At 53.8% G+C, this 27,311-nt stretch overlaps 1 protein-coding gene across 6 annotated transcripts in view; it reads left to right on the forward strand.

Annotated features, from left to right (window-relative positions):
• Positions 1–27,311, forward strand: part of BCAR3 (BCAR3 adaptor protein, NSP family member) — a 138,930-nt gene that overhangs the window by 96,944 nt on the left and 14,675 nt on the right. For 5 of the 6 annotated variants that reach the window (XM_047785270.1, XM_047785271.1, XM_047785272.1 and 2 more), the window contains 4 exons: positions 14,233–14,361; positions 17,796–18,238; positions 21,760–21,863; positions 22,886–23,541. In XM_047785270.1, the coding sequence (XP_047641226.1) occupies positions 14,233–14,361; positions 17,796–18,238; positions 21,760–21,863; positions 22,886–23,541 (1,332 nt within the window). Of the gene's footprint in view, positions 1–14,232; positions 14,362–17,795; positions 18,239–20,868; positions 20,936–21,759; positions 21,864–22,885; positions 23,542–27,311 lie in introns of those variants that run through there. The other variant, XM_047785276.1, reaches the window with a different exon arrangement.

A 27,311-nucleotide genomic window follows, 5' to 3' on the forward strand; every position in this document is an offset into this window, starting at 1 on the left:
CCCTGGCTCTGATGTAAAATGCACTGTGTCCCCAAGCAGATTTCTGAGACACTTGTTAGTCATGGTCCTGTTTTGGAGAGCGAGACTTTGGAAAGTCGTTTATCCCACACCCTAAAAGGCTTTCTGAACCTTTGGCATAGCTGATTTTTCCTTCCAACTGCATCTCCTCCTGTCTTTCCATCACAGTGTATTCTGTTTATTCAGCAATGCCTCCTTCATTTGAGGTGAATCGAGGAACGGATAGTAGATGAATTAAGCTGATGTGGGTTTTCTGATATTCTTATTGAAGGAAAAATGGAGCACCCATGTGGTGGCCAGCTCTGTTCCAAGTCACTCCTAATCTGAATTAAGATGCTGACTTAACAAGCTTGAAGGACCAGTGGCGAAGGTTGGGGCTGGGCTCCCTTTGCGTTCTGAGCTTTGGTCTTCAAAGATGCTTTAGCCTGGGCAGCCTGTTTTTGTTCCTTCTCCAGAGATGTTCACAAAGCACTACTTTGACTGAATGGAATCTCACTGCCAGACCGAGCAATTAATATTTCACTTGCATTGTCTTATTTAGCCTGTGGGCCAACTCAGAGAGGGAGGGAGGGAGGGATGGAGGTGGGGGGGAGCATGATGAGGAGTCACTTGAGGACGTGGTTAAAGGAAGAAAGCAGTTTAGAGGCGGCTTCCATAGGTCAGATGGGTGCTTGGCTTTTCTTCGAAGCCCTTCATTGCACGGACCCAATAAGTGATTCCGTGCAGTCAGTGACCTTCAGCCTTCACCTTGAGGGTGGTGCATCCGACTCCTCTCCGGGCAGAATCAGGATACAGGGCTGCCTCACGGGACTGATTTGGATGCCTGCTCTGGGACATCACCATCTAAACTGGATCTAGAGCGGAGGGTCTCCGCTGCAGCTCTCAGCAGGGCAAGACATTGACAAATGACCTGTTGAAAATCTCATCGTGTTTCAGTTTATCTATTACCCAAGAAAGGTGAGCCCCCCTTAGAGCTGAGCCCCAAACGAGCCCATGGGTAAATAATGCTTTGTCAGAAGGGTAAGAAACGTGATGGGCACACCCACGGGGGCAGGTGGCAGGAGGGAAGCGCACTTAGAGTCTAACAAGTGCCTTGAGCTATTTCTTTCACACGTGGATAATCTCTGGGAAGGGAAAAAGCCATTCTTGGTGTTGGATGGCCTGCCTTCTGTCACACTTAGAATTGCTCCTGCAGTTTGCAGACCCAAATCAGTCTCCTTCAGTGAAAAATAATTTTCAATCCCTTGGTGTTCCATCAAAATAAAATTGAACTTCAAAGGCAGTAGCTGCATGATCTAGCAGGATGGGAAGGTGTGGGGAGACCTTGCCCAGAGAATGACTGGGGATACAAGGCAGTAGGAGTTTGACATCAAAGAGAGTGTGGGTACCAGTCAGAATGATTCTACTGTAATTAGTTTGGAGTGGAGGATTAAGTTACTGCTGCCTGCTTAGAGGGTACGCGGCTTTAAGGCTCCAGGCTGCACAAATTAAAATTAAATTAGTCTTTTTCATTTACACACACACAGAAAGCAGAATTTTAATGGGAATGTCTCAGAACCTTGATAAGCAAGGAGTTCGTCCGATAGCCTCTTCATGTTTCTTATTCATGGCTTCTGAGCCTCTTTTGATAAGCATTTGATAAGGTTTGGTAATAAAATGAAATCTCTTGGACTTGGGCTCTCGGCAGTGGGGGGGGGGGGGGGAGGGAGTCGATGGCATTTTCCTGTCTGTGCTGGGGTCCGAGGGCCTCCCTCTGAATCATCATTCGCCTGTGGAAGGGAAAATCACATATAGTAGGAAAACGAAGCATCTTAATTTAACAGCAAATTGCAAATCAGTTTTTAATGGCACTGGAGTGAGAATCTGATGTGAAGTGTGATGAATTCCTCAGGTTTAATTATAAAATGGTAAAATGGCATCAAAACCCATCTGCAGAATCTCTGCTGAAGATGAGAGTCCTTCTAGGATGTAGGAAAGAGAAATTTGTATCGTCAAGGAGCTTAAACCTTAACATCAAATGAATTGAAGTGTTTCAGAATGCCGAAGCCTACCGAGATATTATGAAGTCTCTTTGCTACTGATTCCTTTCTCAGAAGGAGCCAGAATCCCTCTCTGACCTCGAATAAGATAGAGAGCACTGAGGATGTCAGCAAAACAGCTGGAGATTTATTGCTGTCCATTCCCTTCCGACGTCTTGTCTCCTCAAAGAGGCTGTAACCCCTGCCAGGACTTGGAGAATTTCTTGCTCACACCTGCATCTCCCTCACATCTAGGCTGGAGGCTCAGGGGCGGAGTGGGCGCTCTGCAAATCCTTGTGTTTCATCAAAGGCACAGTGACTATCAAGCTCTTGATTTCAGACTGACTACCGGATGGTTTCTGCAGAACTTTGGCCAACAGAATGAAGTGTGTAGGGGCTAGGAAGCCGCCCACCAAGACTGCTTCACTGTGCTTTAATCTCAAGATTAAAAGGAGCAGGCTTAGAGGCAAGGGGCCCAAGTGGGACCAGAGGTTCTCATGGGTCCAGAGCCCAATGCCTAACAGGCAAAGAGGCCCCCAGACACACTCATGCTAGCCCATGGAGTTCCTTTGTGTGAATCAGAAGAAGGCAGCCTTTCCTTAAGATGCTCTGTTGCCACCTGCCGGGCAACGGTTACGTACAAATGCTCAATGGCTGAGCATCAGGGCACCTCCCTAGAGATAGAGTCCCCTGTGCTGCACACGGCCCAGAGCCAAGGGCCAGGTTGCTGTGTGCCCACCTGGTGGGCTGGGGCCCATGCCACCATTTGCTTTGGTCAACCAAATAGGAGATAGAAAATTTGAATTTGACATCTTTTCTCTTTGGACTTTTATTTGCACAATTTATGGTTTACTCAAATAAAAACTTAGGCTTTTATCACCGCTGTTCGCATGAGTCGCTATGCATGTCTAGCCTGGCACTTCCGTGGGAAAAGTTGGATTAGGAAAGTCAAGGCTTTCTTCACCTATCTTTGTGTTATAATGAAATACTTTAGGCAAGCCATAAAGCCAGCGAGTGTCCATCAAAGGTGGCACAGAACCCACTGGACGAATTGTGTCATTTCAGGGCCTTAGGATCGCCGTAAATGGCATCCCCTTTCCTTCTGCCCTACCTCAGATTAAAATCTTGAGGGTCTGTGCTAAAAATTGGTGGGCCTGAAACTGATGGAGAAGTGGCATTTTGTTATTCAGCCCGTGGGCTGGGTGAAAGGTACAGCAGTCCTTGGGGCGTATTCCTTCTGCAGCTTCGTGATCAATTTATGCAGGTTTTCCAGGGTAAAGATGCCAGTTGGATCTCTGAAAGCCCTTGATATACTTTGGAATTTGGCTATAAACTGGTCCCCTGCTTGAAATGCAACACAAGGCAGTGGTTCAAAGGGGCTGAGTTTCTGAAACCTCCCAAGCATCTCATTTTTAGTCAGATTTACTTGTAAGACAATCCTAGACGTGGCAACCTTGGCGAGGCGTCAGGATGCTCATGAAAGGGTGATCAAAAGTGTCCTTTTTTTCCGGGGCACGGGAGCGCCACCTCTTCTCGTGTTTACAGCGTTTGTCGGGGATCTCACGTCACCACCCGTCTTGCCCGAGGTCAGTGGATCTGAGACAAGGGTCTGTCTTTTCTGGATTCTTGCGACACCCAGGTCAGGCTACCTGGGGACTGTTCACGACAGACCCAGAGGGCTTTCCCACCAGCTCGCAGAGGACACAGTCTGCTCTCAGAAATTAGACCAGTTGCAGGCAACTTTGTGAGCGTGATTTCTGGATGAGCTTTCTGGGGACATGTGAGCTGTGGCGTATATCGGGTTCAGCCTGACGCGCAGCCTGGCCTGTCGTGGAGCCTGCCCTCCGTGCCCGGCCCCGAGTAGAAGAAAGCAGCTTTTGTGCGAGAGCCTGACAGCTTTGTGGGTGTTGTGGCCCCGACGGGCTGAGCTAGGATGGAACAGCCCAGAAGCCGGCTCCGTCCCTCTTCCTCCCTCTTCCTCTTTCAGACACACATTCCTGTCCTTTTTTGACGTCAAGGAATAGAATGTGCACATAGAATGAATGACTAGAAAACCATCCCAGGTTTATAAATTCAGCAACCACAAAACATGAGCAAGGGCGAAGCCGCCCAGGCCCCGAAGGACACGTAATCTCTGTCCCAGGACCTTCCGGCCCGTATGCAAAACACACAACTTTCCTGCACGCTCACACCGCCACCCTGTCCCGTGTGGACTGGACGTGTGACCGGATGGAGCTGCCTGTGTGTAGTGTTAATCCTGAGATCCGTGTCGCCACAGGATGGTGCTTCTTACAGGTGGTCGGTGTCACCCTGCACGGATGGAACCCGGCCGTGCTGCTCAAGACCTTAGCTGTTGACGCTGAACTGAAATAAACAGAGGAAACGAACCCCAGCCGAAGTAGAAATTGGCAGTTCCAATGCCTCACTTTCTTACTCCATCAGAACTAAGTTCTCAAAGACCAGATAGCTCTAAAACCTTCTAATGGGTTGTATAATTCCTTTTTTTTTAAATTTTAATTTATTATTATTATTTTATCTTTCTAGGGCCACACCAGCAGCATATGGAGGTTCCTAGGTTAGGGTTAGAATCGGAGCTATAGCCGCTGCCACAGCAACGCAGGATCTGAGCCACGTCTGCAACCTACACCACAGTGCCTGGCAATGCCAGATCCTTAACCCACCAAGCAAGGCCAGGGATCGAACCTACATTCTGGTGGATGCTAGTCAGATTCGTTTCCACTGAGCCATGATGGGAACTCCTAATTCTTTAAAAAAAAAAAAAAAATTTAGTAAATGTATTTTTTAGCTAAGAGGCATCTTTAAAGGGGGTTCAAGTTCTGTGTTCCACATGCGCACCTACTGTGTGCCAGCTACCGTGTCAGGGCCTTTTTCTGTTTTAAATTAGAGTATGGTTGATTTACAACGTTGTGCCAGTTTCTGGGACAACCGTAATTGTCCATATCCAGTCTCTAGGGATCGGAGATGACGGAAAGGAATATAAGAAACGGAGTGTGTGTATCTGCGTGACCAGGTCACGTTGCTGCACAGCAGCCATTGGCACAACACTGTAAACCAACTCTACTTTAAACACGTATATATTAAAAAGCCGAAAGAGAAAACAAGGTGGTTTTCCTTGTGATGAGAACGCTTAGGATTTACTCTCTTAACTTTCCTGTGTGACATGCAGCGTGTTAATGATGCTTACCCTGTGGTACATTTCATCCATTTCATCCCTGGTACTTATTCCTCTTATAACTGGAAGTCTGTGCTTTTTAACCACCTTCCCCCCCGGGGGGGGGGTCCTCCCCACCCCCCTGCCTCTGGTAACCGTGATGCTGGTCTCTTCTTCTGTGAGTTTCTTTGTCGGTTAGTTTGGGAAGTATAATTGATCCACACCGCTATGTGTTAATTCTTGTTATGCCACATAAGAATGTGAAATTTCTGCACACTCACAGCGGCTACCGTAAGTTTATTTACCATCTGTCACCATGTTGATTGACGGTGTTCCCCACCCTGTACATTTCACGCCTTGACTGTTTATTTTGCAATTGGATGTTTCTACCTCTTGATCTTCCTCATCCACTTTTCTCTTGCCCCCCCCCCCCCCCCCCCCCCCCACCCCCCCCCCCCCCCCCCCCCCCCCCCCCCCCCCCCCCCCCCGTCTGGCAACCACCTGTTTACAAGTGGTCGGTGTCACCCTGCGTCTGTGAGTCTGTTTCTGTTTTGTCATATTTGTGTGTTGTGTTGTTTTTTAGAGTCCACACATACGGGAAATTCCACAGCATTTGTCTTTTCCTGTCTGGCTCTCACTCAGCATGATACCCTCTCGGTCCATCCATATTGTGGCACATGGCAAGAGCTCATTCTTTTTAGGGCTGAGTAATACTCCGTTGTGTGTCTGTGTCCAGGCTTCTTTATCCATTCATCTATTGATGGGCACTTAGGTTGCTTCCATATCTTGGCTCTTGTAAAGAATAAATAAAGCTGCAGTGAACATAGTGGTCATATGTCTTTTCTAATTAGTGGTTTTGTTTTCTTCCGATAAATACCCAGGAGTGAAAATGTTGGATCACATGGCAGTTCTGTTTTCAATTTTTTGAGGAACTTCCATATTGTTTTCCACAGTGGCTGCACCAGCTCACATCCCCACCAACGGTGCATGAGCAGTCACTCTTCTCCCTCCTCAGCAACGCTTATAATTTACCGTCTTGGGGATAATAGCCGTTCTGACAGGTGCGAGGTGATCTCTCATTGTGGTTTTTCCCTGATGGTTAGTGATGTTGAGCATCTTTTCATGTACCTGTTGGCCATCTGTAAGGCTTCTTTGGAAAAATGTTCATCCAGAGCCTCTGCCCGTTTTTGAAAATCAGGCTGTTTGTTTTTTTTCCGCTTGAATTGTATGCATTCTCTGTATATTTTGGATATTGGACCCCTTATTGGATAGATCGTTTGCCAAGATCTTCTCTTTTTCAGTAGGCGGCCTTTTTATTTGTTGATAGTGTCCCTTGTGCAGAAGCTTTTTAGTTTGATGCAGTCCCATTTGGGTTTTTCGTTTATTTTGTTTTTGCTTTTGTTTTCTTGCCAAGGAGGCAGTTCCCCGAAAATATCATGAAGGCTAATGTCAAGGCGGGTACTGCCGATCTTTCCTTCGGGAAGTTTTATGGTTTTAGGTCTCATCCGTTTTATGGTTTTAGTCTTTCATCCGTTTTGAGTTTAGTTTATGTATGTGTGAGAAAGTGGTCCAGTTTGGCTCTCTTGCGTGTAGCCATCCAGTTTCCCTAACACCATTCATTGGCGAGATTGTCTTCTTTTTCCCTATTGTGGTTTCTTGCCTCCTTCGCCACAGGTTAATCCCCATGCAAGTGCGGGTTCATTTCTGGACTCTCTGTGCTGTTCCATTGACCGATGCCTCTTTTTGGTCACTTGTTCTTAACCAACCTCCAAACGCTGTCTCTTTCTCCCTACCCAGTGACAAGGAGGCTGCCACATGGAGGGGAGAAGGCAAGCATGGTTCTAGCCATGAAGTGTTTACTGGACACCTGCTGTGTGCCAGTCACCAGGCGAGGCTCTGGCAGCCAAAGGCAGATAAGATGCGGCTTCTGCCCTGGTGGAGCTCGTGCCTGGCAGACTGCATTGCCCCCGCTACGGGGAGGGTGTTAGTAGAGTCCCTCCCCCTTCGATAAAATCAAACTAATTCCGTATGGCCTTCAAGGCCCAGCCTGCCTCGTCCACCTCCGCTCCGGCCTCTCCCCATCCCACTCCCCTGCCCGGGCTCCAGCCGGGCTGCAGAGTGGCACCTCTACAGATGGGTCACTGTCCCTGGACCACGAGATGAGGGCATGGAGGAGGGACATAAGGGACTGTGTGTTCCAGGAGCTGTGCCCGGGCCCTGTGCTAAGGGCGTTTCACATTGTGGCTCAGTGGAAACAAACCAGACTGGCGTCCGTGAGGACATAGCTTCGATCCCTGGCCTCGTTCAGTGGGTTAAGGATCCAGCATTGCTGCAAACTGCGGTGTGGTTCACAGATGTGGCTCGGATCTGGCGTGGCTGTGGCTGTGGTGTAGGCTGGCGGCTGATTCGATCCCCTAGCCTGGGAACTTCCGTATAACGCACTTGCAGCCCTAGGAATTAAGAGATTAAAAACAAAAAAAAAAAGAAAGGGAGCTCAGGCCCAGATGGAGGAGGGCACAGCCTGCCTTATGAAGCTTTGGGTTGCATTTGTCAGTGACCATGAGCCCTTTAGAACCCGCCGTCACTTTAAATGAGGCCCAAAAACCCTTAATGCACCCAGTCTGCTGACTCATGGACCCCACCGCCTAGCAGCAGTAACCCGCCTGTCTCCCCCATCAGACAAGCCTCTGCCAGTTGTTTCTGGAGACCCACAAAGCTGCCTCACATAGGCATCCACAGCCCCCTGGTGACAGGCGCCCCCTGGGGAGTTCAGACCTGGATTCCTGTGTGAGGCGTCAGTGTGGCAAGGGGCGTGCTTAGCGCACCGGCTGCAAGGATCAAATATGTTCCGAGCTCAGGCCTCTGGAAGGAGAGGTCAGAACGGGGGCCTGAGTTCCTCACGGGCCAGGTCTAAGCCCTGCGAGAGTGAAAAAAAAAAACTAGGCATGAGAAGTCCATCCATTTAGGGAGGAAGAGGGGCTGGAGGAGACCCTCTATCTCATGTCACCCCTAGCTGGGCCCCCCTTGACTGTAGTCTCTGAGCAGGAGTGACAAGTGTTTTTTTGTTTGTTTTTTCCTTTTTGAGGCTACACCTGCAGCATATGGACGCTCCCAGGCTAGGGGTTGAATTGGAGCTGCAGCTGTCGGCCTACACCACAGCCACAGCAATGCGGGATCCGAGCCACAACTGTGACCTACACCACAGCTCACGGGGACGCCAGATCCCTGACCCACCGAGCGAGGCCAGGGATCAAACCTGCGTCCTCGTGGATACTAATTGGATTTGTTTCCGCTGCGCCACAGCGGGAACTCCAGCTGCGTGGCTTCGTCAGTGGTGGCTTGTAGGGAAGTTGTCAGGAGGCTGTTGCGGAAGTTCTTGGAGAAGAGGACAGGGTCACCTCTGTGGGGTTAGAATGGCCTGGGTGAGAGGCAAATCAGGAATTGCTCCACCAGAGGAGGCCAGTGTGAGGGCTCTAGTGATGAGGGCAGAGGAGGTGCCAATGACTGGGAAAGGGGACAAGAGCCAGCTTGGCCGATGACACGAGGCCTGATTGGTCCCTGTGGACGTCTGAGCTCCGGGGTGGATGCTGGTAACTCTCTCTGTCACGGCAGGAGCCCTAAAGGCTGCAGTTGGGGATCTGGGCGTGGTCCGCATTTTTTAAAAGACTCTGAGCTAGCCTCTTGCCCCTGTCCAGCCCCTTCTGCTCGCTGCAGCCAGATCGATCCGTCTAAAAACATCTTTTTTTGTCCCTGTGGCCTTCGTGGGCAGAGACGGGCAGTGACCCTCACTGTCTGGCAGGTAGTGAGGCTGGGCTGCAGGGCTGGGCTCCCCTCTGTCTGATCCCTGGATCAGGACTCCTCTGGTTCCAAGTGCCACAAGTGACCAGAGCCCATTGCAAACTGACCAGGTCATGGGCCCGTCTGCTTGTTGGCATAATCAGTGGATCAGGGCTGTGCCTGCCTTCGGGACCTTTCCTGGCTTGCTCCTCTTCCCATCCTGAGGTCATTCTCTCGGCCCATCGGATCCACATGGCGGCTCAACATGAGGTGAAGCAGCCTCCTTACTTCCAGTCCCATGATGTTTTCACAGCAGACAGGGTGTCTCTCACTCAAGTCACTTAGAAAGATCCCGGGAAGAGCTCTGATGGGCCAGCTTGGCTCAGGGACCTTACCCGAGTCAGCCAGTGATGGCCAGAGAGGTGGGTCTGAACCACATGCTTGGAGAAAAGATACAGCTCCCTTCGGAGGAGAAGGGGATGCTAAGGAGACGTGTGTGCCTGCGTCTGTGTGTGCGCGTGTGCATGTGTCTCTGTGTGTGTATGTGTGGCCATGTGTGTGTGCACACATGCGTGCTTCTGCCTGCTTCAGCCCTCTTCTCCCCACCTAGAACCTTCATCCACCCCAGCCTAGCTGCTCTTAGCGCCGATGCCCAGGACGCCCTTGCTGTTCTCAGGCTTCATCCTCAGGGCCAGCTCGTGCCTCCTCCTCTCCACTCCCTTGGGGCCTTTCTGACTCGGGAAAAGCAAAGGACAAGGTGGCATAACTTGCTGGGGCTGGGCAGCCAGAGGGGCAGGGAGGAGATCCCAGCCTTCTGTCTCCACAGCTCAGGATGGGCTCCCTGGTCCTGTTGGGCCTCCAGAAGACTGTGCCCTCGGAGGGGAGGGCAGGCTGGGGGCCCTGCCGGCGGCCAGCTGCTTGGCCATCCTTGTTGGCGTCCCCAGATGGCGCCTCCGCGGTCTTCTCCACCCCCAGCCCCCAGCCTGGGGACGAGGGCTTTCCTGGTGATTGGCACCATTTAAAGTTCTGTGAGCCCTGGGAAGCTTTTCTTACAGGCAGGGAGAGAGTAAAATAAATATTAATTATAATGCAGATGCCATTTTTTTCTAATCCTCTCAACTGCCTCCTACATGCAAATGAGCAGCCCGGGCGCCCTGGGGCTCTCTCGCCAGCACAGGGCCCACCTCCCTCATCCCGACTCAGGGACGCGGTCCTCCTGAGAGCCTGGGTCCCGTGGCAGCGCCTGATTTCACACGCAGGATCTCGCATTGCACAGCCCTTGCAAGACCGACCCTGCGCGCGATTGCTTTGAAATGCGCGTTTCCTTGTTAATCGTGGTTCCCAGCACGTCGGTGGCGCTGGCTCTGTGCCTCCAGAATGTGCTTTCCAGCCATCTCCTGGGCTCCAGCTATTTCGGCCTGTCAAGACCAGACTTGCCTGTGGCGCGGGGCTGCAGAGATGTTCATCCCAGATTAGGGTGATATGCAAGATTTTCGGAGCCGACCTCAGCAAGCTAGGACTGGCCCTGGCTGAGTAACCAGACCGCAGGGCCTGGGGCAGGTGGGCAGCAAGGTGTCTTGAGATCGAGGTAGCCAGTGGACCCTGAAACTAGTGCCAGGCAGCCTTCCTTAACTGCTTTCCTCCCAAACACACACACACACAGCAAAATTCCCGTTGTTTAGGGGGAGCCAGCAGAATTCTGCCAAATGGAACAGACACATGTGACACATGCTGCGAGCTGGAATTTCGTTCCTGGCCCCAGGTGCATGAGTGCCCTCATAGTGCTCTCAGGGACACAAATGAATTTTACCAAATTTTCTTATATGGTCACCCATCGCGAACTGTGGGATTGACCGCCCATCAAAGTTCTCACCTACAGCAGCAAACTCAGAGTCAGCAGGATCAGATCTCATCAAATACAGGTATTAGGGGAAAATAAAAGTTGCATTAATACCTGATTACAACAGTCGGTGAGGGAGTTCCTGTTATGGCTCAGTGGGTTAAGAACCTGACTAGTATCCATGAGGATGTGGGTTCGATCCCTGGCCTCGCTCAGCGGGTTAAGGATCCAGCATTGCAGCAAGCTGCAGTGTAGGTCTCAGATATAGCCCAGATCTGGCACTGCTGTGGCTGTGGCTGTGGTGTAGGCTGGCAGCTACAGCTCCAATTTGACCCCTAGCCTGGGAACCTCCATATGCCACAGGCATGGCCCTAAAAAGACAAACAAACACACACAGTATGTGAAGGAGTTCCCTGGTGGCGCAGTGGGTTGAAGATCCAGCACTGCCACAGCTTTGGTGTAGGTCACAGCTATGGCTCAGATTCGATCCCTGGCCTGGGAACTTACACATGCTCTGGATGTAGCCAAAAAAAAAAAGCCAAAACCAAAACAAACCAAAAAAAAGCAGTAAGCAGATGTTCTAGAGGCATCCACACCAAATAAGCACTATTTAATCATGAGGTAGCCATAGGGGGGTGAGCTTTGATTCACCTCTGCAGTTGTTTGGGAGACATTGCCCCCCACTCCCCCATCAGCAGAGGGTCCCAGGGGCCAACTCAGTTCCTTTCAGTGCAGCAGAACCAGCCCTCTTGGGCTTGAAATGAGCCCTTTGCGACTGTTGCTCCCTCTGGCTCATTTCTGTCTGTCCCCTCCCCTCCCCCCTTGTGCAAGTCTAGACAACTCTGTAACCTCCCAGCCATTCAGAAATTATGCAAGAGCTTTAAGGGCCTATTTTCTGAAGTCTGGTCTTCTCCCCCAATTATCCGAGAGGGTCCGTCTTCCTGGCCTTCCCTCTCTTCTCTGGGTGCTTCCCTCGGGTCCCCCATCTCTCCAGGCTGGGGCAGGGGGAGACCCTGAACTGTGGATTTCCCGCCAAGGAGTTAGGACAGAGTAACAAGGTAGCTAATGTTTTATTTCTGGTTACAAGTGTGAAATAACATTATCTCAAAACCTGCAGTAGGAGATTGTCCCATGAAAAATGCTAAACGACCTTACGGTTTATGAGATGCTCCGAAAGGGGGGGAGCACACGACTTGGGTGTCGGGCACCAGGGAGCAGGGGGAAGGGGAATAGCTTTTGGGGTCTGGGGCCTACAGGTTCAGTGGAGGGTTACGCGGAGGATAGAACCTGCTGATGGCGGGTTTTTAGAGCTCAGACCAAAAAAAAGTAGGCCCAGGGCTTGGCACAAAGGCTTTGACTGTCAGAGTGGCTAAATAGAGGCCAGGATCACAGTATCGGTTAGGATTTAGTTCAGCTGCCAGTGACAGGAACACCCAAAATAACAGGCTTAAAAAAGACAGACGGGTGCACGGAAGACCCGGAGGCGGGCAATCCAGAGCCAATGGGTCAGCCGCCCGGTTGTGAGGGGCCTGGGCCTGTGCTGGCCTCCTGTTCCCCTATTCCTATAGCGTGGCTGCTTCCTGGTGGTCCCAGGATGGTGTTGCCGCTCCAGCCATCACATCTCAGCTGGGAAGTCCGACCAACCTGGCAGGTGGCCCTTCGCTGGCCAGAACTTGGTCGTGCAGCCCCATCTCCCTGTGAGAGGAGGAAAGTGAAGCCCTGTCACCCTTGGGCTGTGTGAGAACACGCTCGGCTAAAACAGGGCTTCACCTAACTCGAGGTGGAACAGGAGACCCTGTGTAGCTGAGAAAAGTCCGAGACATCCCTCCTCTTGGGGTATTTGTTCCTTTGGTGACTAGAGAGTGCCCACCGGCCCAGGCGTCACTCGAGGGCAGGGATCGGGGTGGGGGGAAGCAGATGGGCCTCCGGTCGTGGGAAGCTTACTACCTAGCAGGAGGCATTGACTCCCTGCATTCTGTACTCAAGTCTTCCCAACGAGCCGGCTTCAGATGCACCTGTACCTCATGAGTGGTCGAAGCCAGCGTTGTCAGACCTCACTGCTCGTGCCTGCGGGCGCTGGGGGGCAGCCAACATCAGCATCTCTTGGATGGGAGTTCAGCTCATCCATCAGACACTCCCCAGTGAGAAGAGGGATGGGAGCAGGAGGAGGGAGAAGAAATTAATTAGGAAGCCGGAGCCCCGCCTTGAAAGCGGCCGGCCCCCCCCGCACAGGCGGAGGCTAAGCATCCGGCTCCAAAGCACCAAGACTTTGTCTTTGCCTGAGCCGAGGAGCTTGGGAGCTCTTTCCTAGCTCGGGTGCAGGGGCCGGTGTGACGAGGACAGTTTTGTGATTCCTACGGGCTTTTGAGGCCAAGCTGGGGGAGTTGAGAGAACACGGGGACCCAGCCTTTTCCTGTGCACATGACCTTCAGCCACGGTCCCTGAGCCTGGGTTTGCTGGGAACCGGGCAGGTGTCCACATTCAGTTCACATATTGCAAGTGGGCGTGGGTTCTAAATACAACCGGGAGCGTGTGCTGCCCGCCCCGGGCTCCTGCCCAGCTGCTGAGCCATGGCCCAGATCAGTGATGCTGACACGGAGGGAAGGGCCGGTTCTTTGTTTGCAGTTTCAATTTCTAATCTGTCATAACAAATGAAATATTAGAAAAACGAAATGAAAAAGACATACAGAATACAAACTTCGATTTCTATGATTAGATTCAAGAGACATAAAATGCCTCTGTCCAATTGCTCTAAATGTTTTTAAAGGTCAGCTCCGGCCTGAACTGGACAGAGTTTGTCCGTAGCAAAGAATTCAGGAGTTCCCTGGTGGCTCAGCAGGTCAAGGATCCAGCGCTGTCGTTGCTGTGGCTCTGGTTACTGCCGTGGTGCAGGTTCAACCCCTGGCCCAGGAACTTCCACATGCCGCAGATATGGCCCCCCAAAAAAGAATTCAGAGCCCTCCCTCCCAGTCCGGGGACTGCACTTCAGGCAGCTCTGTCCTGTAGACCCAGGGCCCCGGGCTGGTTGGGGGCTCTGTCCTTCCCAGCTCTGTGTTAGGCCCAGCCTCGATGGGCCCCGAGCCCCGCACATCTCCCCCTGACGCCCCCTGCCCTGCTCCCCAACGCCTCAGCTATCTGAATAGATTAAAAGAACAGCTTGGCCGACTTCCCTGCCATCGTCCCTGCGTGCAGGTGAAACTTCTACTCCACACTTGCAGCCGGAGAAATGAGAGGTCACAGCTAATTGTAATCATTATCCAGGCTCCCCGAGCTGCCCAGGCTTTAAGCAGACCCTGGTTTGCTTTGCTTAGCAAGGCCGCCAGCAGCAAGGCCAGGGTCCCCAGCTGGCTGGCCCAGCCGGGCTGGCCCGGGCCGGGCAGCAGGTCACTGGTGACCCTGTGTTGCAGTTCTCCAAGGAGAGGCACGTCATGGACAGGACGCCCGAGAGGCTGAAGAAGGAACTGGAGGAGGAGCTGCTGCTGAGCGGCGAGGACCTGCGCAGCCACGCCTGGTACCACGGCCGCATCCCCCGCCAGGTACCGCCCAGACCCACCACCCCGCAGGGTCACCCGCCAAGGCCACGAGGGGTGCGCCCCGATCCAGCCCACACCAAACACTGCACAGGGAGACCTTGGGAGGCGCTGAGGTCAGGAATCCAGGGTGCCTGTCCCCGTGGCCAGCGAGTGGGCGAGGAGAAGCAGGTGTTCTGTGATCTGTAAACACGGAGCCCGCAGGAGGCAGCCGTGCGGGGAGGGACCTGAGGCAGAACAAGGCCAGGCTGTGGTTCGGGTAATTGAACCCTTGGCCTGCTGCCTACAGCCTCCTGCCCTTAGGCACCTGCTTCCTGCTTCAGGCAGTGGTTTAATTTCAGGTGGAAAGAGGGGATCTCAGGGCAGGTGGCCCAGAGCAGCAAGGTCCCTGGTGGGACCGGCAATGATTCACTCTCCGTCCTGGCCCAGCCCAGAGGTGGGAGAGAAGAGAAATGTCACCACCGCCCACAGGCTCATGGCCAGACTGAGCTTTGTGTGATTGTCCTTTGGGCGAGAGCCAAGAATAATGTTTTTTTTTCTTTAATAGTATAGAAATTGAAAAATAAAATTAAGTGCACAATTACGGTATAGAATTTCCTCTGAGTTTTTACTACAACCCGATCTGGCCAGTCTGTCACCCTGGACAACAAGACAGGAAGGAGGGGCTGGGGCTGGGGCTGGGGCTGGGGGACGGGCTTCAGGTTGTGAATGGGTTGGTTTTTTTTTTTTTAATGGATCTGATTTCTCAGCATCAGAGACTAGTTCTAACTTTTTTCTAATTTTAAAATTGATTGTAGCAAACAGTTTAAAAGAAGAAAATTAAACTCACCCATAATTCTCCCTCCTGGAGATAACCACTAGGGACTTTTTACTTTTTTATTTTATTTGCTTTTTAGGGCCGCGCCCTTGGCATATGGAGGTTCCCAGGCTAGAGGTCAGGTCAGAGCTGTAGCCGCCGGCCTACACCCCAGCCACAGCCATGCCAGATCCGAGCCGCGTCTGTGACCTACACCACAGCTCATGGCAACGCCGGATCCTTAACCCACGGAGTGAGGCCAGGGATCGAGCCCACCTTCTCATGGATCCTAGTCAGGTTTGTTAACTGCTGAGCCACGATGGGAGCTCCCCCCCCCCCGAACATTTTGATAGAAATCCTGCCAGATTCTTTGAAATCGAGCACGAGCTCATACTGCACATGACTTCTTTGCAGCCCACTTTCTTCCCTTAATGATACATCCTGGGAATTTCCTCCTCTCTGGAATGTTCCTGTACACCAGTCTCCAGTGTATGTGTCCGTGTATGCTTGCGATGGATTGGACACTCTTGCCAGCATCCTTTGAGGAGCAGTTGTGCTCATGACTGTCATTTTTTTCTTCAGGCTCAATTCCAAGCAATGGAATTTCTGTGTGAAAACATTTTGCAGGCAAAGAAGCAATTTTAAAGCAACCATTCTAAGCTAACTGATCAAATGTTGGTATGTCCCAGAAAAACGGTCAAAGTTTTGGACTTCCTGTCGTGGCTCAGTGATAACAAACTCGGCTAGTATCCATGAGATGCAGGTTCAATTCCCGGCCTTGATCAGTGGGTTAAAGATCTGGCATTGCTGGGGCTGTGGTGTCGGCCAGCAGCTGTGGCTCCAGTTCGACCCCTAGCCTGGGAACTAGGCTAAACAAAACAAAACCTGCCAAAGTTTGTGAAATTGTCAAAGTTTATAAAACTGTCCCCACTGTTGTTCTTGTGATCATCAAATTTGTTTCCCACTTGCCAGGAGGGTAAATTTTCAGCTATACATCATTCCAGATTGTACAACTAAAGACAGTAGCAATAATAATGATAGTTATGGCTACGGAGTTCCCGTCATGGCTCAGTGGTTCACAAATCTGACTAGGAACCATGAGGTTGCAGGTTCGATCCCTGGCCTTGCTCGGTGGGTTAAGGATCCGGTGTTGCTGTGAGCCGTGGTGTAGGTCGCAGACGTGGTTCAGATCCCGCGTTGCTGTGGCTCTGGTGTAGGCCGGCGGCTACAGCTCCAATTAGACCCCTAGCCTGGGAACCTCCATATGCCATGGGAGCGGCCCTAGAAAAGGCAAAAAGACCAAAAAAAAAAAAAAGGTAGTTCTGGCTGACACTCTACTCCTTTAAATCCCTTTAGCTACTCTGTAGGTAATATCTCCATTTTACAGATGATGTAATGAACACAACTTGCCCGAATAACTTGTCACCCAGCAGAACTAGAATGTCAATCCAGGCAGATTAACTACAGGAACAACCATTCAGCAACACAATACAAGTTCTCCTTTTGTTCTAAACATTAGCATCCTTATAGTTAGTGATTATTTTTTTTAGCATCTACTGTGTTCCAGGCACTGTACTAGTGCTTTGCATATATTATATATGCAAATATATAATATTCTCAATAACGTTGTGAGATGAGAGACCTGGCCCACTTTGTTCCAGGCCCTCCAGAGTAATCGGTGTCCCCAGAACCACACTCAAGGGTCTGATCAAGGGCCTGGCCACCCCCTGCCTGTGGCCCCTCCTCCCCATCGACCAGGCCAGAGGAGGCTCTGAGGAGGACTCCTAGGTGACAGCAGACACCCTCCTCCAGCTGTGGAGGGGAAGGGAAGAATCAGACTCACCAGATACAGATTTTCTTTTTATTTTATTTTTTTGTCTTTTTAGGGCCATACCCACAATATGGAGGTTCCCAGGCTAGGAGTCGAATTGGAGCTGCAGCTGCCGGCCCACACCATAGCCACGGCAATGCCAGATTTGAGCCTCGACTGCGACCTAGACCACAGCTCGTGGCAACGCCAGATCCTTAACCCACTGAGCAAGGCCAGGGGTCGAACCCGCAACCTCATGGTTTCTAGCCAGGTTTGTTACCTCTGAGCCACGACGGTTGCTCCCCAGACACAGACTTCCTTGCTTCCTTTCTATTTCTTCACATCCTTCAGGTCTGCATAAACGTCACCCTCTCCTGCAGCCTCCTGGGCTCCGTATTTAAAAGGACAGCCCTCATCCCTTCCCAAGCACGTCTGTCCTCCCTTCCCAATTTGCTTTTTCCTTAAGTCTATAACAACTGATGTACCATACCTTGTTTGTCCTCAGTAAAATAGAAGCACTCTGTGCACTAAAGTAGAACTTTCGAGACAGCAGGGACCCTAGGCAGCTTCATTCACAGCTGTGAACACAGTGCCTGCAATAGTAGGTGGACACCTACCAGCACATAGTAGGTAGATACCTACCAGCACATAGTAGGTGATTAGCAAATACTTCCTAAATGAATGAGTGAGTCTTCTAAGCACTTGACATTTGACAAAATAAAGAGCCATCCGGGGAAAGAGACATACTAGCGTTGTCTTCCATTGGCCCAAGAGGGTGGGGACCCCGCAGCTAAGTTGCCTTGTCCGCTCCTCACCCACTGTCTTGTCCCCAAGGTGTCAGAAAACCTGGTGCAGCGGGATGGTGACTTCCTGGTGCGTGACTCTCTGTCCAGCCCGGGAAACTTTGTCCTGACCTGTCAGTGGAAGAACCTCCCCCAGCACTTCAAGATCCGCCAGACGGTCCTGCGGCTCAGCGAGGCCTACAGCAGGGTGCAGTACCAGCTGGAGATGGAGAGCTTCGACTCCATCCCCGGCCTGGTGCGCTGCTACGTGGGCAACCGGCGGCCCGTCTCCCAGCAGAGCGGAGCTATCATCTTCCAGCCCGTCAACAGGACGGTGCCCCTGCGCTGCCTGGAGGAGCGCTACGGCCCCAACCCCGGCCCGGCCCGGGAGGGCAGCCTGGCCCAGCGCCGGCCCGACGCTGCCAAGAGGCTGAGCCTCACCGTGAGTGGCACCCACGCCCGAGAGCAGAGCCTGCCCAGGGGCAACCTCCTCAGGTGGGTCAGGGCCCCGCCGGTGGGGCTGGGTGGTGGCAGCACTCTGGCCGGGGCTGGGCAAACAGCCTCACGCGGAAGCAGAGGAACAATGACAGATGCTAACACAACGCCAGGCGGGATTGGCGTGGCTGTCGCGGGACAGCGCAGGACCAGTTCCCCACTGAGCTGGTGCCACGATGAAATGATGCAGCTGCTGAGGAAGGAGGACGGCTGACCGGGAGCTCGCGGAGGAGGGAGGGTGGGATAGAAGCTGCAAAGGGCAGGTGTCCCCAGGAGGGAGCCCGGATGCAGAGTGAGAGGAGCACAAGCATTGGTGGAGCTGGGGCGCAGGGCAGGGGGCGATGCGGGGGGAGGTTTAGGGAGGTGACCGCAGCCAGATCACAGAGGTACTGCCAGGCTGAGGGGCACGAGGGCACCTCAAGGACTCCATGTGGTGAAGTGGATGTCCTGAGGCCGGAGCAGGACAGCCACGTGCAGGAGGCCCAGGCGAGAAGAGCCAGTGAGCGGGGACCGGGCTGTGCAGGCGAAGCAGAGGAAGAACTGGCTTCCCGGGACTCTTCTGTGTGTGCAGAAGATGGAGACGGCAGGGAGGATGGAGAAAGCGGGCCAGACACCACAGCAGGGACCGGGGAGGTGGCGGGGGGTGGGGGGACTTGGAGGAAAATCGAGTCGCTCCGTCTGGGATGCGATCGCAGGCCCACTGAGGGCCAGGGTCCAGCAGCGGTGCTGGGGTCGGGAGGGAAGTTAGGTCTGAGGGCTCGGATGGGGGCTCGGCCCAGAGGGAAAGGGGAATGGACTAGGTCAGAACAGATGAGATTCCCAAGGCAGCAGATGCCGAACACCTGGGGGCTGCTGTCTGAACCCCGCCGCCCACCCTCAGTTCCTGCAGGACCCGATTCTCATGGAGCTCGAGTCTGTGTGCATGTCAGCCCACGGCCCGAAAGGCGCACGCAAGAGGCAGGCGTGGTCGAGCCAAGACCAGCCCCAGCCCCAGGCCCCGGGGGCAGGGCCCCTCCTCCAGCTGCCGGCACCTGAGCTTATGCAACGTATTTTATTCCACTCACTGGTCCTCTTTCTGAAGCAGGAGGAAATGTCATAAACTATCATTTCTCAACTGCAAAAATTCAGAACAAAACACAGGGCTCTGTGAGCAGTGTCGTGATGGTCCTGTGTCACTAGGAAGCTCTGGTGGCTGTTAGTCAGCATCCGGCTGTGGACCTGCCGCCCGGCCTTGGAGGCAGGTCCACCACTGGCCTGGCCAACCCTGGACCAGCTGCTTACCTTCTCTGGGCCTCAGTTTTGCAAAGATTGGGTGCTTAAAGGGTAAATGGTTTAAGGTGTGCAAAATGCTTAGAACAGTGTGGGCACACAGGAAGTGCTGGGTGAGTGTTCATAATCCGAATAATAATTATTATTAATTTTTTTTTTTTTTTTTGCTTTTTGGGGCCACACCTGAGGCATATGGAAGTTCCTAGGCTAGGGGTCAAATAGGAGCTATCACTGCCAACCTGCCCCACAGCCACAGCAATGCTAGATCTGAGCCATGTCTGCGACCTACACCACAGCACACGGCAATGCCAGAGCCTCATCCCAATGAGCGAGGCCAGGGATCAAACCCAATCCTCTTGGACACTAGTCGGCTTCGTCTCTGCTGAGCTTCATGGGAACTCCAGGTTCTAGAAGGCAATAGAATACAGGATTCGGGGCACTTGCAGGGAGGGAGGCAAGAATGATATGTAAAGAGTCTCCCTTTCGTAGTGAGAAGGTTAGAGTGAGATCCCTGAAAGTATTAAGGGGACCTTTCTTCTGTTTCTTTTGGGAGGGGGGGTTGGCTGCTGAACCAATGAGCCGGGAGATAAGGTGAAGCACAGAGCCCCCCACCTCCCCACCCCAGGAACAGTGCTGGGAAGGAAGGCCTCCTGGTCCACCCACCCTCAGTGACCCAGACTTAAAATACAACTTTTTTTAAGGATAAGACATGGAAAGAAAGGAGTTCCCATTGTGGCTCAGCGGTTAATGAACCCGACTAGGGACCATGAGGTTGCGGGCTCGATCCTTGGCCTCACTCAGTGGGTTAAGGATCCACTGCTGCCGTGGACTGTGGGCTAGGCTGCAGACGCAGCTCGGATCCCGTGTTGCTGTGGCTGTGGTGTAGGCCGGCAGCTGCAGCTCGGATTCGACCCCTGGCCTGGAAACCTCCCTATGCCGTGGGTGTGGCCCTAAAAAGACAAAAAAAAAAAAAAAAAAAGGAAAGAAAGACAGAGCGTCTCTAAGTCACAAGACAAGCCTAAGAGAGCCACCCTCGGATTGTCCTTTACAAGCAGAGCTCCCTAAACCTTGTCACCTCTTGGCAGAGGCTGCAAGTGGACCTAAAAGTGGGGGTGAGGTGGGCTCCACGGGGAGGGGCACCTGGCCCGGAGCCCTGCCCTCCGCCTGCCCGCACCTTCCCTGACGTCAGGCCTGCTGCTGGCCCGCCCGGCGGCGGTGCGCTCGGCCAGGCTGCATTCCAGGCCAATGAGCCGGGCAGCGGCGTCTGACCACGGGCGCTGGTCCCTGCGGAAGCCCCACTTCGCAGAAGCCACTGCCGTTTGGAATTTGCCCTCTGCCCCGCCTTATCTCTGAGGTGTCGCTGGAATTTCTCTGCTGCTGGGCGTTCGGGGGTTTGGGTTTGGGTTTTTGCCTTTGGCGCTTGCAAAGGTAGGAAAGAACGTCGGGATTTATGTAACAGAAGCTTGTGGGAGGGCCGATGACCGGTCTCGACCCCTCAGCGGGCGCCGTGCTTTCTCTTTTACCAAAAGGGAGCTTCTGTTGTTTGGTGCTAATGAGAGAAATTCCCAGTGGGAGTCGGCAGGTGCCAGAGCAGTGCAGGCAGGTTGTGTCATCACCGTCTGTCTCTCCCGGGCACTGTGCCTCCCGGATGCCGCCTGGTGACCCCCCACCCCCCCCTCCCTTTTCCTGACTCAGCAGGAGGAGGCTGGCTCTGGGGTCCCCAGCAGGGTCCCCCTGGATGGGTATGACACCCCGCCCCCCCGTCCCCGGGCGATCCTGGGGATTAATTGGGGGAGGCGGAGATTTGTGCTGAAATGCAAACTGTCCCACAGCGTCCTCCTGAATTGTGACACTATGAGGTCCGGTTCAAAACGCTGTTAGGTACCCCGGTCAGCCCTCCCGGGTCTGCGAGTAATTTTAGGCGTTGTTAAAAGTGCACATTCCGGTTCATCAGATTCTTCTGTGTGTATCATGAAACTTTTACCCCCGCTCTGCTCGGTGGGACAGGAGGACTCAGAGGAGGGAGCCGAGGACCGAACTGGATGGCCGTGGGGACTTGGGTAGGGGGCCCCCAGCCCGATGGTCCCATCAGTGATTTCCTCCTCCAGCAGACATTCCGGTCCTCTCGGGGCCGGCCCGAGCACTCTCGTTCTGAGTAATCTTTTTTTCTTTTTTTTTAAACTTTCCATGACGTTGCCTAAAGGCTTTATGGTTTAATGACATGTTCCTGCCCCACTTGTCTTTTGCTTCAGAAATAAGGAGAAGAGCGGGAGCCAGCCTGCCTGCCTGGATCACATGCAGGACCGCAGAGCCTTGGCCCTCAAAGCCCACCAGTCGGAAAGTTACCTGCCGATTGGTAGGTGTCGGGGAGTGTGGGGGAGGAGGGCGACGGTGTCCCCTGGTGGCCCTCAGGCCGTCCCCTGCCCCATCTGGCCGGCTGATGTGCAGGGACGGAGCCTTCGCACCTGCAGGCTGTAGGTTGAGGGTTTGTAGAACCCTATCCAGATGCGAGCATGTAACGTGCTAGCTTTTAAGCCGCATAACGCGCCCTAAGGTGGCGTGATCGTCTCCGTGGCTGCGGAAACTGAGGCACGGATAGGAAGGGGCTTGTCTCCAGTCATCTTTCTTCTAAGTGGCCAAGCCGGGACCGGAACTCGGGTTTCCTGACTCTGAGCCCAGTTGCTCCCCGGGGCTGCTCATGACGGGCCAGCCTCCCTTCGTCCCCTCCCCGGGCAGAGGGCAGCTGGCCGGGTCCCAGGGCTCCCGGTGGAACAGCTTTCCAGACAGGCCCTCGTCCCCTCTGTTCTCCTGTCACATGAGACGGTCGGGATGTGGGGACCCGGAGGAGGTAGGGGCCGGTTAATAGGCCGCCGGGTCGGTCCTTGTAGTTTTGGTAGCCGGCCTTCCTTGCGAGCCGAGATCTTCCTGCTGCCCTTCGTAAACCACCTGAGTGCGCCTTTTCTCGGGGTCTTCGCCTCCTTCCCCAGTGTCGCCAGCTCGGGATCCACCCTGGCTCTGAGGGTGACTCAGCCCCCTCCCCCACGCTGTGTGGTTAAAGAGGCTGCTTCCTGGGCCAGGTTAGGTTACTCACTGCCCTCCAAGCTCAACTATTTCCCTGTTCTGAGGGTACGAACCTTCTGAGACCATAAAGTGACATTGCAGCCCAGCTGTCAGTCGTCACTGGGGGAGGTCGGGCGGGGCCCCGAGCCTTTGACCTGCTCCAGACCGGCCTGCAGCCGTCCTGCTCACTTCTCTCTTGAGGGTGGACGTTGAAACCCCAGGGCCCAAATTGAGGACCAGCAGCCGTCACCCTGGCTTTGTCCATTTCGTGTTCTCCACGCAGCTGAGCCTTTTCTGAGCCTCTCTTTCCCTCTGCAGGCGGGAAGCTGCCCCCCCAGTCCCCAGGCGTGGGCACAAGCCCCAGCCCCGGCTCACCTGTTTTCAGGACCGGCAGCGAGCCCACCCTGAGCCCGGCAGTGGTTCGGAGGGTCTCCTCGGACACCCGGGCAGGGGAGGCGCTGAGGGGCTCGGACAGCCAGCTGTGCCCCAAGCCGCCCCCCAAGCCCTGCAAGGCGCCCGGCCTCAAGGCGCCCCCGTCTCCAGCCGTCTGGCCCCCCTCGGAGGCCAACTACTGCGAACTGAACCTGGCCTTGGCCGCGGGCTGCGACGGGGCCGCCCGGCCGCCCCTGTGTGCCCAGGACAGCTACGTGGAGTTGCTGACGGCCAAGCAGAATGGGGCGCCGGGGCCCCGGACCTCCGACACCAGCTACCTGATCCTCGATGACGACGACGGGGCACGGCCGTGGGGGCCGCCGCCGCCGGCCCACAGGGACCAGGGGCCGGAGGACGAGGGCGCGTTTGTGCGGCCCCTGCTGGAGACGGCCTCCTCCTTCAAGCCCAACGACTTTGAGTCACAGCTCCTTCCTCCCGAAAACAAGCCCCTGGAAACGGCCCTGCTGAAGCGGGCCAAGGAGCTGTTCGCCAGCCACGACCCCAGGGTCATCGCCCAGCACATGCTGAGCGTGGACTGCAAGGTAGGTGCGCGCGGCGGCTGTGGTCGGATTTGCAAACGTTTGGAAAGAGCCTCTGCCTGGTCCTCGGTCCGCCTTAGCTTGGACATGCTTTTTGCTCACAGGAAAGCTCAGGTGATAACCCAGGCGTGGGGTTTATTTAAGGGGTGGGAACTGCAGGCTGGACAACCCTTGTCCAGGCGGGACGCTGGTGAAGTTCACTTGGGACAGAGGGTGGTGGCCCAGGTCGTGCCTCTTCTCCGTCCCCACCCCTGCTGTGTCCTTCTCTCTGCTGCTGTTCAGGTCTCCCCGCGCCTCAACTCCATCAGAACAGGTAAAATCGAGTCCAAAGGAGACAAAAGTGTAGTTTCTGGAGTAACAGAGCCTTGGTTATACCTTTATTTCCCGATGCGCGGTCCATGTATACATTCTATTCCTGCATGTGTCGTCGTTATGAAAATAGTCTTTAGGATAAACTTTTTTTTGTTTTATTTTTGGCCACCCCATGGCACATGGCGCTCCTGGGCCAGGGATCGAAATCTGAGTGGCCATCGTGACCTAAGCTGCAGGTGCGGCAAGGCTGGATCCTTAAACCACTGTGCCAGGCTGGGGATCAAACCCTCGCCACAGTGCTCCCAGGACGCCACTGATCCCATTACGCCACAGCAGGAGCTCCCAGGATGAACTTTTTTTTTTTTTTTTTGCCTTTTCTAGGGCTGCACCTGTGGCATATGGAGGTTCCCAGGTTAGGGGTCTAATTGGAGCTGTAGTCACTGGTCTACACCACAGCCACAGCAACGTGGGATCCGAGCCACGTCTGCAACCTACACCACAGCTCACGGCAACGCCGGATCCTTCACCCACTGAGCAAGGCCAGCGATCGAACCTGCAACCTCATGGTTCCTAGTCGGATTCGTTAACCACTGCGCCATGACAGGAACTCCTAGGATGATCATTTTTAAACTTGCTTGCTCAATTTAGAAAAATAATAGAATACAATTGTAAGATAGAATTTTAGAAAACATATACAGCGCAGATTAAAAAAGAGAAAAAAATCACACTCAATCCAGGTTCCTGGTGATCCTCCTTGGTAACAGATAACATGGAAATGATTGCATGCGTACATAGAGCTGGCACAGGCCATACCTGCCGTTCCAAACCCTTGTTGTCTTTGATTGAAGAGCATATCATGATTATCTGTCCAGGGACCACATAAAGCCACGCTTACATCATCACTTTGGAGAGGAAGCGTTTCTTTTAGCCATGGTGGCTTTTGCTGCTTTTTTTTGAGAGAGCGATTTCTAGAGAGCAGGTGTTTAAGGCTACAGCGTGCTCGGTGTAAAGAGGCGGATCCCTACATTTGAGCAACAGATAAGGCCTTAGTGCCATGGCTTGTAGTTCAGTAAAGAAAATTAGCTTCAAAGGTCAGGGCTTGTTGAGGAACTGGGTTTTCCTAACTCAATTTCCTGGGTCATGAATCACGGCAGGAAATGTGGTGTCAGAGCACTTTCCACCCCCACACCCTAGAGTCCCTCAGTTGGCGAGGCTCACAGCAGCACAGGGGGCCTCCCCAAACCCCTCCGGGGAATGTTAAGCAGGTACTGGCTGCTCTGGGGTGAACAAACCCCCTTCCTTGAAACAGGACTGAGGCTGGGTCGTGGTCCGTGTGAGTGTAGAGGGGCTGCCAGGACCAGGGCTGTCCTGCGTGTTTGGCTGGGTATCCTTGGGCACTGCCCACGCGGTCAGATCATTTGCCTTGTCAAGACCTTACCGCATTGTAAAGCAAGCTCAACCTGTTTGGGCAGGAAGAGGATTTAGGTCCTGTTGTAGTAAGTTCATGATGGGCCCTGGATCTGAGAGCAGAACCACACTCACCGGCCAGGAACCCGTCTGGTTCTCCAGGGAGGAAGCTCCTTGTGGGAGCGGAGTCTGCGTTCACAGAACATCCCAATTCTCAGCAGAGGGTGACTCCCTCTCCCCTGGGGCCTCAGGTGGGCTTGGTGGGAGTCTCGGAGGACGTGAGACGCCTGACCACTCTTTTCAGGACAGTCTAGAATCTTCCCACTGGCAGCCGTGAAGCTAGAGCCAAGTCTGTTCTCAAATGAAGGACTGGGCAGCCTGCCCTCCTCCTCGTTCTGCTGCTCTGTTTGCATTTTGTCCTCCTGGTGGGGGATCACTCCCCCGCCTGCCTGCAGGCCCCCATGAGAAGAGCAGGGGGTGGCTGGAATGGCTCATCATGGGGCACCACTGTCACTGCCCAGCTCAGAGTCAATGCTCTAGAGGTGTTCGTCCCGCCTCTGCACCTGTGAGCTGCGTGGCCCTGGGCTTTCCCAGGAGACCTAATCCAGGCTCTGCACTGAGCACAGGAGCCCTTTGCCCCAGAGCTGAGCCTGGGGACAGGCAGGTGTCGGCATTTCCTGGTCACACCCCTGGAAAGTGACTGGACTGCATGTTTATACAAAGGAGAGCAGACTGGAGGTTTCTCTGGTGGAGAAGGGAACACTCTGGATACTTGTGCTTCCAGAATAAAATGTGTCAGCGACAGGCCTTGGACTCTCATTACGCAGAGCATGCGTGGATTGGAGGACGCCCCCTAGGTGTGTTGGGTTGGAGCCTCTGTCGGGCAGGTGTCTAAACGAGTAAGCAGAAGGTGTGTGATCACGGGGGGCTGGGGTGTGCACCTGGGCTGCCTCGCCACAGTCAGGGCGTAAATCTCTTTCCAGAGATTGGGCCAGAATTCTTCCTCCTTCCACAGGGTCAGTGATTCGAAACTTGACTTTTCAGATAGCTTTGGGGGTTTTAAGGTCATTTGATCTTGGCAAAGCCCTTGAGGAAGGTGCCTTACCAGTGGTGTCAGGGAAGCAGAATCTGTGGGTCACACAGCCGAGTGTGAGTTCTGCGTCCTGTTCTGTAATCGGCCTCTCCAGGGCTCCCTCTCCGGGGCTCCTTCTCCAGGGCTGAGAGTGGTTCCTGGGCTCAGCCACAGAAGTTAAGCTTAACAATGTCAGCTAAACTTCCAAAGGCTTTTTTGTGGTCTGTTAAGAAGACATCTGAACTGTGCATACACACGGGGCAATTATGGTTGAGGACAGCTCCCCCAGAGAGATCAAGGAGAGGAATTGACCCATGCCTCCTGGGTGTCCAGGCTGGGTTAGACCCACTAGTAGCTCAGGGCGCTGTGAGTGTCCTCAGCCCCTCTCAGAGACACCCCGACTCCGTGGTCGCATCTGGAGATCACGGGTGATACCTGTAAGTGGTCTCAACAGCCGATGCCAGTAAGCTGTGGTCACACGCTGGCACTGAGGTGCGGGAGCTGCTGGGACAAACCAAGATTTCCTTTAAGGAAGGCCTCTTGGGGCGGGGGGCGGTGCTTGAGACCTCAGGTTTCAAGTCGCTGTGCACGTTTCTAATGGTTTCCAGACGTATAGTGCATTTCCTGAGCCCAGGAGAGGCGTCTTTAAGGGTAATAGGAGCCAGCCCTGCCGTTACGGGAGATCGTGGGCGGCAGACCCCGCAGCAGGGCAGCCCTTGGCCGCAGCTCGGCTTTTCCACCGCAGGGGATGGGGCTGCACCGCACACACAGCCCTGCTGTGGGCAGCAAACCTCGCAGCAGGATCCGGCCTGTGTCAGACAAAAGCTCCAGGAACAATACCGCCCTCGGGCTGGGCGGAAACGCCCCATCTGTAGCTTCTGCAGCCCAACCTAAGTGCCTTCCTCCAGTAGGTGTCGTCAAACCCTCCAAACTCCAGATGAAAACTCTGTTTTCAGATGCCGCTGCTCAAAACAACGAGCAG

This window comes from Phacochoerus africanus, chromosome 6 (assembly GCF_016906955.1).
Source record: "Phacochoerus africanus isolate WHEZ1 chromosome 6, ROS_Pafr_v1, whole genome shotgun sequence".
Taxonomy (NCBI): domain Eukaryota; kingdom Metazoa; phylum Chordata; class Mammalia; order Artiodactyla; family Suidae; genus Phacochoerus; species Phacochoerus africanus.